General features: G+C 44.5%; 1 protein-coding gene across 8 annotated transcripts in view; it reads right to left on the reverse strand.

Moving 5' to 3' along the window:
* Positions 1-19,857, reverse strand: part of Trim2 (tripartite motif containing 2) — a 265,724-nt gene that overhangs the window by 17,164 nt on the left and 228,703 nt on the right. For all 8 annotated transcript variants that reach the window (XM_075950768.1, XM_075950766.1, XM_075950765.1 and 5 more), the window contains exons 4-8: positions 12,029-12,180; positions 11,012-11,192; positions 9,517-10,240; positions 693-796; positions 194-361 (exon numbers count right to left, since the gene is read on the reverse strand). In XM_075950768.1, the coding sequence (XP_075806883.1) occupies positions 194-361; positions 693-796; positions 9,517-10,240; positions 11,012-11,192; positions 12,029-12,180 (1,329 nt within the window). The remainder of the gene's footprint in view (positions 1-193; positions 362-692; positions 797-9,516; positions 10,241-11,011; positions 11,193-12,028; positions 12,181-19,857) is intronic.

The raw sequence follows: 19,857 nt of genomic DNA on the forward strand, positions 1-19,857 counted from the left end.
AAATGCATGTGTGTGAGAGAAAGCAAGTTTATAAAATTATCACAGCTACTCTCATTTTATAAAACTGAGATTGATGACTCCATATGAATAATTATGGAATATTGGATTGGATTTAAACAAAGAAAAACATAATTTAATGCCACTTTTTTTTTGTTCTTTCTACTATTAAGGGCCAAATGGTGGTCACTCTTACCTTAAACTTTCCATCATTGGAGAAAATGCTAACCCACTTATTATCATAATCTGCGATGATGATGTCCCCACTGGGGTGCACTGCAACCCCCGTGGGCCGCTGTAGCTGTCCAGGTGATCGTCCTCGGATGCCAAAGCGGCTTTTGAATTGTCCATCATTGGAAAATATCTATGCAATGAATTTAGATTCATTAGAATCTGAACTAGCACAAAAATCCGTGGAGCAAGAAAAGGCATTTGTCATATACACTGTACATCAGAACATGTCAGTGCTGTTTAAGAAAGTCCCATGCACACACACACACTCACACACACACACACACACACACACACACACACACACGTGCACACAAGAAAACAAAACTAAAACAAACAAAAACAAAAGTCTACATATTCCTTTTGTTTCTTCCCCATACCATTTATCTTGACTCTAACACAGAGAAGCACACACCCATCTCTAGCCAACACGAGCAGTCAGAGGAACACACGTAGGGCTATACCTGCACGCACTGGTTATTACTATCTGCAATTAATATCTTTCCACTTGTGGATGCAGCTACACCCTGAAGGTTTGTGAATTCTCCTTTATTTCTTCCTTTGGTACCTAAGGATAAATGAGAAAAGCACAGAAATTAAGTTACAGAGAAATAGACTAGGAAAAGAATAGTCTCAGCTTCCATAAGTAGCCTGAGAATGCATTGCCCTTTTTCTTTCTTGCGGTAGGGATGACACCCGTGGCCACAGACTCTGCGCTGCCCTTGATACATACAGAGAGGGGTGGGAGGAGGACGTCCCCTATGACTGAATCCATGGACTACTCACCCTCTCTCTCCAGAGCAATAAAGTCTTTGCAAAATCACTTTCAATCAAATTCTAATTTTCTCTAATCAATTTGTAGCTGAGTATTAAAGTGATATAATTAATTAACATAACATTAATGTCATATTAATTAAAATATATTCAGCTTTCACAAAGAAATAATAAAAATATTCTAACCAGGGAGCTTTAGCCAGAGTCGGGGTGCATTTTAGAGTTCTGGCAGAATCTCACTCTCCTACTCGGTAGCCCTCAGGGGATGCCTGGACATTTCATGTTCTGAGCACGTCATCAGCCACACTGAAGTCACAGACGTCCTGAGTGAGCAGTGTGGTCTCACATGCTGGGCCCACTTCCGCATTCTTCCCTAAGACTCGACTTCAACTTCAGGGCTGTGTACATTCCTGATACCTCACCCTACTTGAATTTTGTCTGTTTCTTTTTCTGACTGGCCTTGAGTTTGTTCCTGGCCTTAATCTCCACAGCCCTGGGTTTAAGGTCAAACCTGCCCAACTTGGCCACTAGACTCTTTGGTTGCAAGGACAAATGAGAAGGAGGGACGGAAATAAGTGTCCCATCAGTATATTAATGGTTACCCCTTTTTATTTCAAAAGAAATAAAGATGCTGAATACCAATGGGTGGAAACAGATACAGTACCTAAAATTGACTTAGAAAGTTTAATTTCAATTCCTAGTGAGAAAAATAAATTACAACTTAATTTATATTAAAAGAGCAGTTTAATATCTTTTAGTCATCCATATAGTGACCAAGGAAAGAGGAGGAGGGCATGCCGAGCCGGGCTGGTGTCAGACTCAGGCTGACTCTTCAGAAACAGACCTGGGCTTAAGAGTGAAACTGGTGAGGGATAAAACTCCAGAACAAATCAAGAATAGAACTGCTGAGCCGGACAGTTTGGGGTCAGCTGGTTTTCAACAGACCCCAGTGGCCATCCTTGTAACAATGTCGGGGGTCCTCTTAAGTTTGTGTCTTCTGTGGCTAATCGCTGCAAGATTCAGACCCCCAAAGATAAAGTTCTGCATCACGAAGGAAGCCACCATTTCATCAGATGTATCACTTTGTCCACAAGGATCTTTGCGGAACGCATGAACACAGAACGAGTGAACGTGCTTTTCAAATGGTGTGAGAGAGCAGGGCACTCAGGTGCCCAATGGAGCCCCAGCGAGCCGCGGCTTGAACCCAGGAGTTCAAAGCCAGCCCGGACAACAACTGTGAGAACCAGGCTCACAACAAGTAAACAGACAAATGAATACAAAGAAAAGGATAAACAAGATGAGTCGGTTTCTGGCCGTACTGATGAGGAAGCCACGGCTGACCCTGTAAAGAAGGCAGCGCCCAAGCGATTCGTTTGGGGCTCCCTGCTGATGTACGAATAACTGAACACAGGAATACCGAACTCAAGAACAGGAAAAGAAAGAATTCTACAACGTTCACTTTGCAAACATCTTTTTTAAAGGTGGTAAGGCCAGTGCTCTGAAGAAAAGTTAGAACCCAAACCTCTGGTTTTTCAAAAATCCACCTATCATCCCAGTGCACCCAAGGATGAGCTGAAGAAGGAGAATGACTCAAGACAGACAATCCCTGCCTCAAAATAAATAAATACATTTAAAATTTATATATATATATACATATATATGTATATATACATATATATGTATATAAATTCATATATATATTCATATATATATATATATAAATCATGAAGTTATCGGGAGGAGGCATCACAACCAGTTTTGAAATCATGAAGTTATCGGGAGGAGGCATCACAACCAGTTTTGAAAGCAAGAGTCTTGGGGCCCATGGGTGAGATGACTCAGGTCAGTCCCAGAAGCCTGGAACCCTTGGAACCATGTAAAGGTGGAAGAGAAAACAGACACACAAGTTGTCCTTACACAGTGCAGTGGCATGTCTCTCTCTCTCTCTCTCTCTCTCTCTCTCTCTCTCACACACACACACACACACACACACACACACACACACACACTAATAATAATAATAAATAATAATAGAAATAATAATTATACTATTTTAAAGAGCAAGAACCTTATAACTGGGAGTGGAACAAAAACAAAAGAAATGACCTTAAAGACACCCAGTGTAGTAGGGCCTTGCGCATGCAGGTGATGGGGCATACAAGGGGAGAGTGGCTAAGAGACACCTGAGCAGACAGATGAATGTAGATCACTGTTCTACAGGTTCAGGCAGGGACAAACATGGCCTGTGGGTCTCCTTCATTTAACCTTTTGTCTGTTCTGTTAAGCACAAAGGCCAACGTGTTTCTAGAAGACTCAGTGGGTAGCAGGGAATGGAGAAAGCAGGGTCAGCGAGAGTAATCATCGTCTGGTTACAAAGATCCCACTTGCTTAAGAAAACACATGGGTGGTGCTGGAAAAAGGAAAATGCAGGCGCCCTAAACACCAGCACGTGTTTGTGCCGTACAAAAATGAGGTCACATTTCTGAGCATCAGTAGAAACAGGAAATAACCGCATTTGGGGGCAGGAAGACATTTAGTTAAACTCCATGTTAATCCAGTCAGAACACTGGGGTGGAAAGATTCTGTCTTTCTGCAATGAATGAGAGGCTTGGGAGCCACCAACTCTGGGTCACCAGAGCACTGGAACAAAGCACACAGCTAAAGAGGTTTGGCAGGCTCAGCAAGGTCCCCCAGCAGGTAAAGCCATTACCACTCAATGTACTTGCAAGCCTGAGTTCCTATCCGGAATCCCACATAAAAGAGAAAATTGCCTCCTAAAAGTAGTATCCTCTGACATCTCTGACATTCTTATGCATGTCTTCTCTCTCTCTCTCTCTCTCTCTCTCTCTCTCTCTCTCTCTCTCTCTCTCTCTCTCTCTCTCTCTCACACACACACACACACACACACACACACACACACTGCAATTTCCTAGTGTTCAAGACCTTGGGTTCAATCCTTGGCCACACAGGTGTACACATACACACACACATAAAACACTGGAAATAGGTAATTAATATGAGTCCTCCATAACAAAGATATATAAAACAATATGTAGATAGATAGTGCTTACCAAATCTTTTCCTGTCTAATTTAATGTAAATAAAAGGTCATTTTTACAATTACTTGCACTGGCTACTAAATAATCAACAGAATGTTAAGGAAGTTATAAATAATTTAGGAATAATCTCTTAAGATAATTAAACTATCATTTTTCTGGATGCTAAGCTTGCCTGTGAATCACAAGGGGAATCTTCAAGCCAACAGCTTCTGAGCCCTGTGCCCCTTGATCACTTTGTTGGGAGAGACACCTGTTTTTCCCTCACAGAGAACTGAAACCTAAATTCAGTTGTAAAAGTGAGAGACTTTAATTCCTTCACTCTCCCTGACTCTGCTTCCCATGAGGTAAGCCTGTCACTTCATCAGGTACGCCACAACACCAACACGAGGCACTGCCTCATCAAACCAACCAATCATTTGCTGGAGCCTCCAAAACCGTGAGCCAAAGAAAGCTCTTCTCTCTTTACTTAACATCTCAAGGTGTTTAGGACAGGAAGAGGAAGCTGGTGAATACACAGCACAGCGCCCTAGTACGTAGCAAAAACAGTAACTGCACACTGCAACTGTTTCCACATGAAAGAAAGGGAGAGTTCCTGAGGATGAGATTCTCCAGGGACCGAGGGAGGGATCTTACAATGAGCTCATTAACTCGACCTCCCTCATCACAGACTTTAAGGAAGAGAGTGGTGGCTTACAGAGGTGAAGCTAGCAGAGGGACGTGAAATACGGTCATGTGTTCCTGAGAACTGTTTAAGCACATGCTACCTAACACTATTCTAGTCTATATACCTTTTCTGTTCTATATGCTGGTGGACCAGTCCCAGAGCCTGAAGAGCACTCTGGCGTAGACTGCTTCTCCGGCCTTTTAAAATGGCACGCCCCAGAGGGAAACAGAGTGCTTCATTCAACTTCCTAGCAACTCACTGAGGTGTGGTGTATGAATTACACATTTTGAAACAATTCAGTGGTGATTCTTTCCCTCCTTCCCACGTCTTCCACTTCCCCTTTGTTCAATGATGCTCTTGATAGCTGACCGCACCCACTCATAACTCCTAACCAACAAACCCAGAGAGTAACTGCTGGATTTGCAGGAACTCTGAGCTCCTTCCCTCAACTCGTTCAGAACCATTTTCCCATACAACATTTGGGAGACACTATAATTCACTTGTATTCTATTCATTTGGGCATCAATTAAGTTGTCAGGCATGGGAAGTACTCTGGAAAGCCACAGGAGTTAAGGAGTGCTTGAGAGGCGGAGCGTTCACTTCTTTAAGTATGTGTTCCTTCTGTGGTAAAGACAGTTCTATTTTGTCCCAATAATATGACTTTTGAGGAGTAGGACCGAGGAGCTGGGGGAGAGAGCTCTGATCTGTGGCGTTTGCCCACTTCCAAAGTATAAATGATCCTTGGTGATTTCAAGTTAATATCACGGAGCTATTGAATAAGCTAGCCCTAGCTGCCTCCAGCATATATCATATATATGTAATGGCATATATATGGCATATATGCACACATATATGGCATTACATATATATTATATAAGCATTTTATATATTATATAACATATTATAATATATATGTATATATATATGTCATACTGTAGAGCTATCAGAACTGAAATATTACTGTCAGTAAGATGACACACAGCACAGAACCTGACTCAAAAAATGCTTGCTTTCTAGCCGGGCGGTGGTGGCGCACGCCTTTAATCCCAGCACTCAGGAGGCAGAGGCAGGCGGATCTCTGGGAGTTCGAGGCCAGCCTGGTCTACAAGAGCTAGTTCCAGGACAGGCACCAAAGCTACAGAGAAACCCTGTCTTGAAAAACAAAAAACAAAAAATGCTTGCTCTCTTCTCCTGCTTCTAACCACTATCTAGGGTTCCTTCAACTTGTTTTGTGTGTGTGTGTGTGTGTGTGTGTGTGTGTGTGTGTTTGTGTGCGTATGTGTGCTTGCTTATTCAGGGGGTGGGGATCAAGACAGGGTCTCACTAGTTAGCCCTGGCTGTCCTGAAACTCCATATTTCCATCTGCAAGCTTGAGTAAGTCCTACTGTAAAGTTCTGGCTTAAACCCCTTACTACTGCAGCTTTTCCACCACTCGCTCAGTGGTTGGCCGAGCTCGTCACACACAATCGCAAGCTCCGCCAGGAAGGAGATCACGTTTCTTTCATCTCTGTGATATACCCATTACTTAGTGTCACGTCTGCCAGGTACCAGGGGCCCTAAATGTTTTTTGTTGTTGTTGTTGTTTGTTTGTTTTTTAAACTTCATTACTGGATCCTGAGTGCTGACTCTTACTAGATTAGGACATGAAGTTAAAGAATTAAAACAACAACATCAAAAATTCTAGGGAATTTTTTTTAATGAATAACATGAAAGGTCTGAGCGCTAAACACCAAGAATCATTTATGAAAGAACTTCAGAAGCCATAAGTAGAAAGATATTCTGTATTCATAGACTAGAATGCAAATTGGTAAAATGTCCCTACTCTCTAAAGCAATCTGAAAATTCAATGTGATCCTTATGAAAATTCCAATAACATTTCCACTGAAGTCAAGAAAGCAATGCTAAAATTTATATGTAACCATAGAAACTCCAAAAAGCTAAAACAATTTTGAGGAAGAAGAGCAAAGCCAGAGGCATTACATTATCTGATTGCAACATCTACTTCAAAGCTATTCGGACAAAACCAGAATAATATTAGGATTAAAAAACACACATATATTTCTGGAATACAGGGTCCAGAGGGTATCCTGGCATATATCTGCAATCCAGTAGGGCAGGAGAATCTAGAATTTAAGTCAGGCCTGGTATACATAGGGAGACCCTGTCGCAGAAACAAACACTCAACAGACCAAACAAAGAATAGAGTGCTCAGAAATAAAGCCATACACTGATTAATTGGTTTGTGACAAAGAATGGACAAAGGGGACAGAAGAGTCCCTTCAACAAATGGTGCTGGGAAATCCAGAGGTCAACGCAAAGATTATTAGATGCTGACCTCATACCAAACACAAAGAGCAACTGAAACTGGGTTAAAGACTCCAAGCCTAGGACCTGAAACTGCAACCCCCCCAGGAAAGGCACAGGGGGAAAGCTCACAACCCTGGTTTGAGCAAAGGTGCTTTTAGGTGTGAGCCTAATGCACCAGCAACACAATAGAATGGAAGAAAATTGATGCCAACCATATACCTACTAATGTATTAATATCCAAAATATATAAGGAACTCAAATATTTCATAATCTCTTTTATTTTATCTCTTCACTCTGGTGATTGTTTACCAGAACACTTACCAGAAGCTTTTTTAGTTTAATGCTTTTGCTTTTGTTACCAATTTTGTTAGGCTCATATAAAAAGAAATTAAGAGAATTCTTGCTCATGTAATCCAGGTTGGTCTTGAACTCTCAATCTTTCTGCCTCGGACTCTGAAATGCTGGAATTATAGCGGTACACCAGTACCTCTGGCTTCAAACAACTATGGTGAGAAGACAAACTGGGGTCAGGGCGATGGCTCAGCAGCTAAAGATTTACCAGACAGACCTGGTGGTCTGAGTCTGATGGTCGGAACTCATATAGAGGAAGGAGAGAACTAACCACAAGCTGTTCTCCGGCCTCTACATGCATGCCGAGGCACTTGTGCCCCCACCCACATCACACACATGAAAATAATAATAATAATTAATATAATAATAATAATAATAATAAATACTTTAAAAAAGACAATGTGGGGGGGGGGCTGGAAAGATGGCTCAGAGGTGAAGAGCACTGGCTGCTCTTCCAATTCCCAGCATCCACAAGGTGGATCACAACCATCTATAATGAGATCTGGTGCCCTCTTCTGGTACACACGAGCTAAACGTTGTTGAAAGTCTGAATAAAGGGAAGCCTCACCACTGCTGAGAAGAATGTGCACTTATGCAGGGTGATGGTGGCGCGCACACCTTTAATCCCAGCACTCGGGAGGCAGAGGCAGGCGGATCTCTGTGAGTTCGAGACCAGCCTGGTCTACAGAGCTAGTTCCAGGACAGGCTCCAAAGCCTATCTCGAAAAACCCAAAAAAAAAAAAAAAAAGAATGTGCACTTATAACTTATAGCCACTATGTAAACAGTACGAAGGTTCCTCATACATTTAAATGGAGCTAACATAGTCCAGAACTACCAGGAGGATTTCCCAAAAGGAAATAAAACTGGTAGGTCAAAGAGTCTTTGCCCCTCCCTCCCCGCTTCATTGTGACAATATGGAAGAATCTGGAGGACCATTTTGCATTTTATAACCATGGAAGCTGAAGTTGGGGAAAGCAGAAAGATATAGCCAAGGCGTAAGTGGAGAAACTGGATTGGCGATATCCAGCCCCGTGTCTGTCCCAGCTTGTTCCCTGTACCCATGGGTGGCCAAGAAAGGACTGCTCTGAGCAGACAGGTTACATGTTGTTCCACAGCACAGTCCTGTCCGGGATTCAGAGTGCTAACTGAGCAATTCGGCCCACAGATGCTCCAGGGAACCTTAGTTTCCCAAGATGGTCTGTGGAAAACAAATGAAAAAAGTTGGCTGGTGCTTTCAAACCCTTAGCTCCCACAGCGCACAGTGTGTACCAGCAGATTGCCACCCTGGGAAGTTCTGCGGTACTGCCAGTTAAACTGTGCGGCACTCTTAGGCACTGGGATGTAGACACGGCAGGGGAATTAGGCAGGCTGCAGGTAGAGACACCACAGGGGAATGAGACACGCTGCAGGTAGAGACACCACAGGGGAATGAGACATGCTGCAGGTGCTTTTTGAAACAAGATATAAGCTTTTACTTTCCTTAAGAAGGAACTGAGCCTTTTTTTTGGGGGGGGGGGTTTAGGTTGCTTTCTCTGGAGAAAGTAAGCAGTTAAAACAAATAGTGACAGGCAATAAGTCAGAGGGAGGGGCAATTCCACATTCCCATCTCTGAGGTCATCCTACACTTTCTGGCTTCATCTGAAACCCCACTTCCTTCTCCACCCTGGGTCTTAGGGGCTGGCCCCACAGCGAGCCCAGCACAGCTGGCCCCCACAGGTCTCCCACTCCTTGAAGGAGTGGAGAGGTAGGTATTGGAACTCCTTTTGTGGGACTGCCACTGCCCAAGCCCACAGATTTCACAGAAATACAAGTATTTGCCTGAGGCAAGGATTCTTCTGTCTTTGGGTTAGGCAGGAGTCCTCCAAAGACCCTCCCAGCAAAGGGAGGAGGATTCTGAAAATCCTTTAAAATGTCAGGTTCTGAATGTTGGGAATTCTCTATTTCTCTTTTGTCTTATTTTCGGTTTCTTACTGGCAGTACTTCTCTTTTAAAAAGAAGAAGGTGGAGGGGATAGGAGGAGAAAGAAGAAGAGGAGCAGAATGGGAGAGGTCCGAAATGTAGAGTTCCTGTTGGCAGGAACGCTTGTCATGGCTCCCCAACTACCCAGTCCAGGTATGGCACCCACTCCTTACCCACTCGGAAGATGAGGTCGTCCTCGATGGGATTCTCTTTTCTCTTGCCGGTGCTGTACATACTGGCGGGTCTCTTCACAGCCTTCTGCTTGACGTGACCACTCCCGGGGGACTTGACGCGTCGCTTCACGCCCTCGGTGGTGGGGGACACGTCGGCTGAGCGGATAACCTTGAGTTTAAACGGGCTGCCTCGGATGTGCTGGTCGTAGAGCCTGAGGGACAGGGTGAAGTCCCCCTCCTTCTGCACAGTGTACAGGAACTCGTAGGTGCCGTTCTTGTTGTCCAGGATCTCGCCGTCCGCCACGCTGCCGTCAGGGGTGCTGAGCTCGGCAGTGAGGTATGCGTTGCCTGTCTTGCACAGCTCTCCGTCCTTGTCCTTGGTGGTAATGGTAACGGACATGGGCTGCCCGATGATGGTCTGTCGAAGCCCCTCGCCCGTGGCCACCGTCTCTGAGGCGACAGCGTTCGTGGTGAGGATGGTCCCTAGGTTGTGGATGGACTTCTTCAGTCCCTCGGTTTCCACGATGAAATCCAGCTGGTCATTCTCGCGCGGGTGCAGAGGGAAGTCTTGGTCCGCCAGTTCGTTTAGCTTCTCGCTCATCTGTTTCTTCACCAGTAGCACCTCGGTTTCCGTGCCATGGTTGAGAGCCTGCGCCGTGAAGTTGCTGCAGCTCTTGATGCTTTCCTGGCCTTGGAGAAGGGTATCCAGCTGTGATTGCAGCACCTGCCAGACACACAGAGAAGCAGCGAGCACTTCCTCCAGGACACTTGCCAGGAGCTGGGGCAGAGCCCTCCGCGCACAAGAACTGGCTTCTATACCCGCCCACTCAGCTGGCTCCAAACAAGCTGCATTCCATTTAACCCAGTGAACTCAGGCAAAATGTTACCAGTGCCTTCTGGAGGTTTCCCTTCCGCCTCTCCCTGCCTCATCACCCACACGTGCGCATTTGTTTCTTGGGTCATCTGTTTACATAAGGCCAGGCAGATAGGTCGGTACCCCCAGTATGAGACACAAATTGCTTGATGTGAAATAGTCAGCTTTCCCTGCCATTCAGAGCTGCCTGGCTACGAGCCTCAAGGAACAAAAACCAACCATTGGAGAAGTCTCCACACGTGAATAGCAGAAGCTCTCCTCTCCGGCAGAGCCAAACAAAGACTACAGTCAGGACTGGCTTTGAAGTTGAGGAACAGGTTAGTGTGGGTGAGGGCAGTTAAGAGGCTCGCCCACATTATAATTACAGGAGGAAAAACATTCCAGGCAACTCTAAGACCTGAAAACACGATGTGCTACCTCTCACTTCAGACTATGAATTGCTACAGAAGGTGACAGAATCCCAGCTTTGCCAAAAGAAAAATGGAAGTTGGGGAGGGGGTGTTCCTACTAAATGAAAGCAGGAGTCCACTGTACAATGGTGACATTAAAGACCACGGCTGTGAACAGAATGGCCCCGGTGTCACGCCCCTTAGAGGAAACCTGGGGACAGCAGAGTCTTACTTTGTGTTTGAGGCCATAGTTGACCTCGAGCTCCATCAGCAGGACGCTCTTGCGGACGTTTAAAGTCTTCTGCAGCTCATCAAAGGTGGAGTGGATGTCATCTACAATGCTGGCCTTCTGGTTTGTTAACTGATGGATGATTTCTGAGATGAACTGAAGAGCGGAATCTATTTCAGGGAGTCTGAGAGACAGGAGAGTCGTTAAGGATCATTAACATCCACCCAGAAGTATTCCAAAGTCTACCCACACCCTTTCCGTTTCTCTAAGAGCAAAATGCCCCTTTTAAAGTCGCTTCTCACCATCTTTAAAGAGTAATAGAATGAACGAACGAACGAGACTTTCGGGGTCACAGCTCTTTCCATTAACCTTCAGACACCCATGTTAACTATCGATGGTGTGATAGGCTTTCCTGCCTTGTGCACGTAGGGTGTTTAACAGTGTTCTCTCCTCTACCCAATGCCAACAGCATACCCCACCCCACCACTGCTAGGACCCCGAAAATGCCTTTAAGTATTGTCAAGTGTTCTGGATGGGGGTGGGGGGTCAGAATTGCCTGTGGTTGAGAACTACTGTGTTCTAAATGTCTAGCTTCATCATTTTTTCCAGTCACATAAACTTGCTGAACTCAGAGTATCTGGAGAACGTCCTGTACGTTTTCAAGTCCCTTTAGGTGACATTGAAAGAAGATCTTTTTCTTGCTGGGACTCCTGACTATCAGTAGGACTACTGAGTACTTTGTCTGTCTTTCAGCTGGTTGTTAACAAACACACTAGGAAAACTGAGCAATCACTGCTCAGCACCACTGGACGGGGCTCATGCACAGAACCATCCCAGCCACCACCACAGGTCTGGAAGCAACACAACTCCAAGGAAAATCTCGGTTCTGAGATCTCATGATCAAGAAGAATGTAGAACATACGGAGTTATATATACAGGCTGGCATGACCCTAGCATCTCAAACACCAGGTGTGGAGGCCAGGCCTCACATGGGGTGGGGAGTCTGCAGGGGCATGGCACCTTTTGTTGACCGCATCCAGCTGGACCTGAAGTGAGGCCTTGTGCTGCTCCACCACATCCTTCAGCGGCACTGTGGGGTGCTCCGCGTGCTCCCCCTCGGTGCACTCCCGACACATGGCCGTCTCACAGGACTGGCAGTAAAACTCCATCACCTGTGGGTAACACGGAGAGCTCACTCTGCAGGGAAGATACACACATTCTCTTCTGCTTCATTCCCAGTCACTAAAGCTGTTGGCATGCTAGCGCCCAAGCGTTGACGTGACGTTGACGTGACATTAACATGACATTGACGTGACGTTGACATGACATTGACATGTCGGGCCTCGAGAAGAGGTGCATCTGACTCCAAGGTCACTGCTGCTCCTCTCAAGGACTTGGGCCTTAGAGCCTCTTTAAACTCCTTATAAAGCATTGAGGACTTTAAAAGAGCCTTTGAGCCAGGCTAGGTGGTGGAAGTCTTTTTAGTTCTAGCACTCAGGAAGCAGAGGAAGACGGAACTCTGTAAGTTCCAGGCCAACCTGGTCTACATAGTTCCAAGACAGCCACCGCTATACAGTGAGACCCTGTCTCGAAAACAAACAAACAAAAAAGAACTTTGGTATATATGGATTCTTTCCTTTCCATAGATACTCGTCACAATAAAAATAAAACAAAAATTTGTTTATTAATATATGGAAAGTCAAGTTACTTAAATACTAATGTTGACTTATGAATAATAATTTGTAAACAAACAATATTTGTAAGATGGAAAATGTTTGGAGGAGCATGGCATGGCTTTGCATTTCAGTACATCTCTGCAGTGTTTAGTTTGATAGAAGACAGCTGGATTCTCCTCTCTGTTTCTGCATTCATTCTGCAGAACACATACATATTCTGGAAAGTTTCACCACACACACATACACTTGAGAGAAAGAGAATAAAAAGAAACATTATCTTTATTATTCTGCTATGAATGTAGTATTCACTTTGTGGGACCCCTGAAGAGGTCTGGGGACCCAGGAAGTCTCCTAAATCTTATTTAAAACAGCCACTGCTTAATCAGAGATACACTCAGCAGTTTGTACCCAGCTCCATCACCCACAGAGCTGAATGGTCATAGACCAATGAGCTAAGTTCACTGACGCTCAGCTTCTCAAGAGAAGATGACGCCATCCATGACAGTGACCCGCTCCGCTGGACTGCTGTGAAGATGAAGTGGGTTAATACACACAGAACATGATGATGCCTGGCTCCAGCTCAGTCTAGTTCCAAGTTAGGAACTGTGGTAGTGATGGCAATGACATCATCTGGATATCCTTAACCAGAAGCTAAGGACACTGACCCTGAAGTAGTCACTTAGCCTGGTTAGGATGGACACTTAGTAACAACGTAACACAAAAGCCTGAGAATTAGTTACTGCCCTCCTTCCTCTCCTGGGAGTAATCATCCTCCACTTTGACTTCCCAGAGCACTTTTGGGGGAGAACTTTACATGACATTCTTAGTACCTCACACACTGAAAGGGGCATAAATCCTGACTCAACTTGATGGACGGTGGATTTTCAGTGTGACTGAAGCCAACAAGCTCCTGATCACAGGGAGTCTTTTTTCCAGAGCGCAGGTTGTGCCTCACCTGTAGTGGTACTCAACACTAGATCACATAAATCACAGGACGCCCATACCCATGGTTCCAGGGATAGGTATCATAGCAATGCAAAGGACTCCTTCCTTATTTAGTCTTCACTGTTTGACATAGTATTTTCTGATTTTATTTTGGAAACACTCTTTCTGCATGAACCAGATTTAGATAAAAATCCTTCAAAATGTTTCCATGAGAATGTTATATTTTATACAACATTGTACTTCGAAGTAAGTACATAGTGAGTTACAGGAATTGGCGTTTCATTTTAATTTTGTCACGTATAATGACCTTTTAGGACTATGCCTAGGCCATAAATTGGAAACACCCCCCCTTTTGGAGATAGGAATAAATTTATTTTTTTAAATTTTTATCATATAAGGAGACCTGTTAGGCTTGGACCATGAATTGGAAATTTCCTTTTTTTCTCTCTTTTTTGAAGCTGGGGCTCAAACCCCAGGCTTTATTTATGGCAAGCAGATGCTGTCCCCGAGTTTCGCTGTAGCTCAAAGTTTCCTCTGTCCATCTGCTGAATTAAACTGTACTTTAATAACAAAGTCAAGAGGAAATTCAAACATCCCAAGGGAAGACTGAACGTTTGCTTCTTATTTTAAGAGATGTGTGATTCGGTTCAGCCCAGTTCCTGAGGGTCTGCCACACTGGAACTGCTGGATATGGATGGTGTGGCCTACGCTGCCCTCTTTTTGTTTGTTTGTTTTGGTTTTCGTTTTTCAAGACAGGGTTTCTCTGTGTAACAGTCCTGGCTGTCCCAGAACTTGCTTTGTAGACCGGTTGGCCTCAAACTCACTGAGATCTACCTGCCTCTTACTCCCAGTGCTGGGATTAAAGGCGTGTACCTAGCTTAAGTGGTCTTTTCAATGCCTCTCCCTTTCTCTAGCTGGAGTTGCTCTTTGGACTGGTTTATGTCACTTTAACATATTCCTTGCTTTATCTGTTCAAGAAACAGAAGGATATAAAACTAATGCAATGTCATGTTAAATTTCCTACTGTAAAGTTTCTAGAAATTACTTTTGGAAATGCAAATATTTGGTAATGACATATGAGCCCTATATTACAAATATTAGAACTTTATTGGTCTAAGGGGATTCTTGTCTTTTAAGCAGCTGGTGGGAGGAAGTCATAAAGAATCCTGAAACTTCTTCTGAAAACATCCTCCCTAGGGATCCATGGCGCATGATCCCATGAGAGCCAACATTCCCTTCCCGTCAAGGCTTCAGCAGAAGGTGGCTCATAACATCAGACAACCTTTCTTTGGATCGCACATAATGAATGTCTCCCCTTCAGGGCAAATACTCATGAGATCCCACCAGTCAGGAAACGACCTCCGGCCATGGTGTGCGGAAGAGCCAGGGATGGATGCAAAGGCTCCTTCCCTCGGGTTCTCAGGGCGTGGGGACTGCTGCCAGTGTCTGGGTCGGGGACTGTGACACGCTAACAGTGCTCCTCCAGCCTACCGACACATTTCTCACTCAGCCGAGGCTGACCCTGACTTGTCACGTGCTGCTTTGAGGAAGGAGTGTGTCGCCTCAAATGTAGAACGGGTTAGACAATGGCAACATTTATTTAACGGTCAGTGTCCATGCTGCGTTTAGATATCTCAAACACTATGCCGTATTACTGGCATTTTCTGGTCTGAGTTCAGTGTATTCTGAAATCTGAGGAGTGAGGCAATGGGGGAGGAAATTGAGACCAGAAAAGGACATGAAGTAATATACAGACACTAAAAATGTAAAATGTCACCAAGACCAGAGCCTATCAGCCTACGGTTACTAACCCCCTTCTTACTTGGTTTATTTTGCTTTCTGTGTATGAGTGTTTCTCCAGGGCTTGCAGAAGAGTTTATAGGGTGTGGAGTTGCTTTGGGTAGGTGATGAAAACATTCTGGAACCAGATAGTGATGATATTTACACAATTTTATGAATATAAAGCCCACTAATTGTACACTTTTCAGTGTCTGAAATATTGAATTTGATATTATATGATTTCTACCTTAAAAAAGACTGCACCTTTGAGTGGGTAGCAGCAAGTGCTCACTGTGGTTCAGCTTCCCAAGGGTGTCCCGGGAGAAAGACGCATTTTGAAGTGAAGAAAGCTAGTGGTTCGTAAATGCTCGCTCCTGGCTTTCACAGCTGAGACTTGTTGAACTCAGCACTAATTGTGGGGTGACTAGTGCCCCTCATCTGAGGTCATCCATCTCTACACAGATGATGCCACTGTCCCCAGGGGTAGAAGGGCAGCCAGAGGCCAGGGTGAGCTTGGTGCTGTTGACAGGTGGTCACCGTCTGTGTCCATCAGCAGAGAGGCTGGCAGGACCATATGCATTCCTAGGGGGGAAAGGACGCTCCAGGCCAATCTGCTGGTCTTTGTGGGGAGCCTGACAGTTGATGGGGGAGGGGCATTCTCACCCCAAATATCCCCTTCCTGTCATATCTTTGTTAGCTGTTGGATGGGGCCTCGCTGAACACTGACAGCGTCCCCTGGTCATCTGTCTAACTCGGATCACAAGGCACTAGCTCAAGTGTTGGCTTTGTGAGCAAAGAGGCTCTTAGATCACTGGCCGCCATTCTGTTTCCTTTAGCACTTGGCAGTGCCGGCCTGGAGGTTTAATGAGCACGTGAGCACGTGACAGACTTTCGTCCACTGGCGCTAATCAGCGTGGCGGCACCCCGCTTTGCCGTTAATCACCTGATTTTATTAACCTTCTCATGCTCGGCTGAGAATCTTTATAAAGATTTACCCATGGCAATTAACTGTAGCGGTTTATCCGGGATACTGAGTCTGGCTTGTATATGCAATGAGCATTCCTGTTTCAAAGAGCCATTGCCATCCTCTCCTATAGTCTACAACCAGATGACGGAGGGGTTTAAGATATGTGCTGCTAATTCCCCACGGCCTCTCGCTGGTCTGTAAATTTTATAATTTATAAATTTAGAATGGTAGTGATTCTGCACGTAGGAAAGGCTCAGAGCTTACTTACCCCAGGGAGGGTGAGAGCCGTAGATAGGTTTAGTTGTGACAGGCTAGGAGGCATTGGTGGAAAGGTGGGAGGGGACTTTAACCTGAAGAATCTTCAGTGGTTCTAGAGGCACTGAAATTAGCAGGGCACCTGGCATCCTACGGTCTCCGGTGTTGAAGCGTCTTTAAGAATTCCTTTCTATTCTTCTGTAAGTCAGGGTCTCACTCTATAGACCGAACTGGCTTCAAGCTCAAACTCATAAGGTCCTGCCTTGTGCTGCTATTAACGACATGTGCCCCAAACCTAGGTATTCTTTTCTAACTTGTCCATCAGACAGTAGCCAGAGACCCCTCCTTCCTAAGGAAGAGAGTGCCATTTTATAGAAATTCAGTTGTTTTGCTCTTTGTTTATTTCTGAGATTCTGGGGAGGGAACCCAGGGTCTTGCAAATGCTCTGCCACAAGCCACACCCTATGCCCTCCAGTTTTAATTTTATTCACTTTTTTTTCACACTGGGATTTGAAGTCAGGGCCCTATGAGTGTGTGACCTGCTCCATCACCTAGCCCCATTATTTTAAGATGCGGAGGTTTGGTCCTTGTTTCATAGTCCAGGTTGGCTTTTAACTTGTAAACTTGTGATCCTCCTACTTGAACCCCCCAAGTGCTAGAGTTATAGACAATACTACCATTCCTGGTGTCTAGTAATTTTAGAGTTAGCCACCTCCGAGGAGGGCATCATCACACCCTTGCCACTGAACCTGCTGTCACCTGGCAACACCAGTCTGGTGCCAATCTCCTTCGCTGCAGTTCTGCAACCTCATTCCTACTGAATCAGAGCCTCTCAGTGGTTACTCCAGCAGCCTCCTAATATCTCGGTCCCGTCTATTTCTAATCTACCCTCTCACATCTCCAGCAAGCTTGAGATGAGTTCAGTGCGATCATACGGAGGTATGCCAGTGTTTAATGTCTTCCCTAGAGCCTCAAAGTGAAGTCAGGCTCGAGCTCCCAATAATTGCATCCTGTGCTCTTCCTCCAAGCCCTGACCTCTCTGGCCCATCAGCATTTCTTGGCTCAGGAAGACACTGGGCTGCCAGCACAGTGGAGCATGGCAGCCTCTTAGACTCTCCCATTCTCTCTGCAACAAAATGTCATTCTTCTCTCTATACTGTATACACTGTATATACTGCATTCATTGTGTATAGATACTGTATATATGATATATATATATATATCATATATATATATATAGTAAACACTGTGAGCTCACAGAGAAAAGCCAGAACTCTAAACATGAATATAGTCATTTATACCAACACTTACGTCATTTGTTTCAAAAACACCCATTTGGGGCTGTGAGTAAGGCTGTGCTCAGCCCTGGCTGGAAATCCTTAGACTCAATCAGTCAATCAATCAACCAGTCAGTCTTAATAATCACCCAGCAATCAGTTGTATGGGCTGAGAAGAACCTCAACTGGTGTCTAATGTTGTAAATTTAATGATTTCTAGTTCTTACTATAATATAGAAACTCTATGTCAAATAGAGAATACAATATTCTTATTGTAAATCGTCATCTTATCCAGTGATTTCCTTAGACATAATTCTTAGTGGAATTACTGAATCAAAAGCTGAGAGGCTAGCTGAAACGCCCGTTATATTCTGGCCCAGCTGACTTCCCTTTTCTCCACAAGCCCCGAGGTCAAAGGACAAATCTAAGAGCTCTTCTCTCCTTCCACCTTACGTGGGTGCAGAGCTTGAATTCAGATGGCAGGCCTGTGCAGCAAGCCCCTTACCTGATGAACCATCTCGACAGCCCCTGGTTATTATCACTTTTAAAAAATAGAATAAAGATTTTGTGTGTGTGTGTGTGTGAGGCCTAACCTCTGGAATGTGATTTCTTTAGCCATTTATATCTTTCATGTGAATTTTCTAAGTTCTTTGCTCAATTTCTTTTGAGATAATGATATTTTCCTTGTCAGTGTCCTGACATATGAAGAACTCTCGGAGGCATTTTCATTAAGAATTTTATGGTTAGTATTACATTAGATTATTAACAGCTTTCATTTTCCTGTCTTCCCTAGGTCTGGTGTCAGGAATGTAAATGCGCCACACATTAGCTGTGCGTCTTTCTACCATTCACCACTCAGGACTAAGAACCACTCAGGACTATAGAAAGAACCACACACACCATTTCCCTTCACATTTCATAACTTACCATGTTGTTCTTTTCTGAGCTTCTTGAGTTTTTGCGTGTGTTTGTTTTTTGAGATAAGGTCTCATTATATAGGCCAAGCTGGAGTTGAACTCACACTAATTCTCCTGCCTCAGCCTATACTGAATACCTGGCTTCCAACTTCCTAAGCTGCAGTCTTTTTCAATAAAAGAAAATACTTTGATACCTATAAAAATCTCCTTTAAAAATATATGGAGTTATTTACCCCATACATAAAACAGCAAAAGCTTTATTTCTGTGGGTATTTTTGTTGTTGCTTTATTTATGTGCATTGGTGTTTTGCCTGCATGATGGTGTTAGGTCCCCTGGAACTGGAGTTACAGACATCTGTGGGCTGCTAGGTGGGTGCTGGGAATTGAACCCAGGTCCTCTGGAAGAACAGCCAGTGCTCTTAATTGCTGAGTCATCTCTCCAACCCCTGTTTCTGTGTTTTATATAGTCCTGTTTTGCCCTTACTTTATGTATTAAGTAGTTGTGAGTTTTAAAAAGGCATTTTGTGGTTTTTTTTCCATGAACAATTGCCAACTTAACTTTAGCGCACTGTGCAGGAGCTAAGAACACTGATGTTTTGCTGGGCCCTAGTTACATAGTCCATTTCCATGGCTCACGTTCTCCCAATCTTGGCTTCACTTAACAGATTGCCTTCTTAAAACACACAGGTTTTTAAGTGAGGGAGGCAGATTCTCTCACGAATGTCCTCTTTCCTCTGAAACACGTCTTCTGCTCTGGGCTCGGTGATACTCTCTAGTCCAGGCACTTATCGACATCAGCTGAGCATCTCAGTAAACACTAACCTGGTGCCCACCCTCAGTCTCACCGCTCTTTCTGCTATTCAGACAGTAAACCATCCACCTCTTATTTTAAAGGTTTGATGGTCCACGTTGCTTTTGGAATTTAGGTCAAGTACTTTCTCGATGATATCACAGTGTGTCGCAATCTCTCCCCAGCTACTTTTCTGGTTCCTCCCTGAAAGTCTCCTGCCCACCTGTAATGTGGCCCCACCTC

This window comes from Microtus pennsylvanicus, chromosome 16, assembly GCF_037038515.1.
Source record: "Microtus pennsylvanicus isolate mMicPen1 chromosome 16, mMicPen1.hap1, whole genome shotgun sequence".
NCBI lineage: Eukaryota > Metazoa > Chordata > Mammalia > Rodentia > Cricetidae > Microtus > Microtus pennsylvanicus.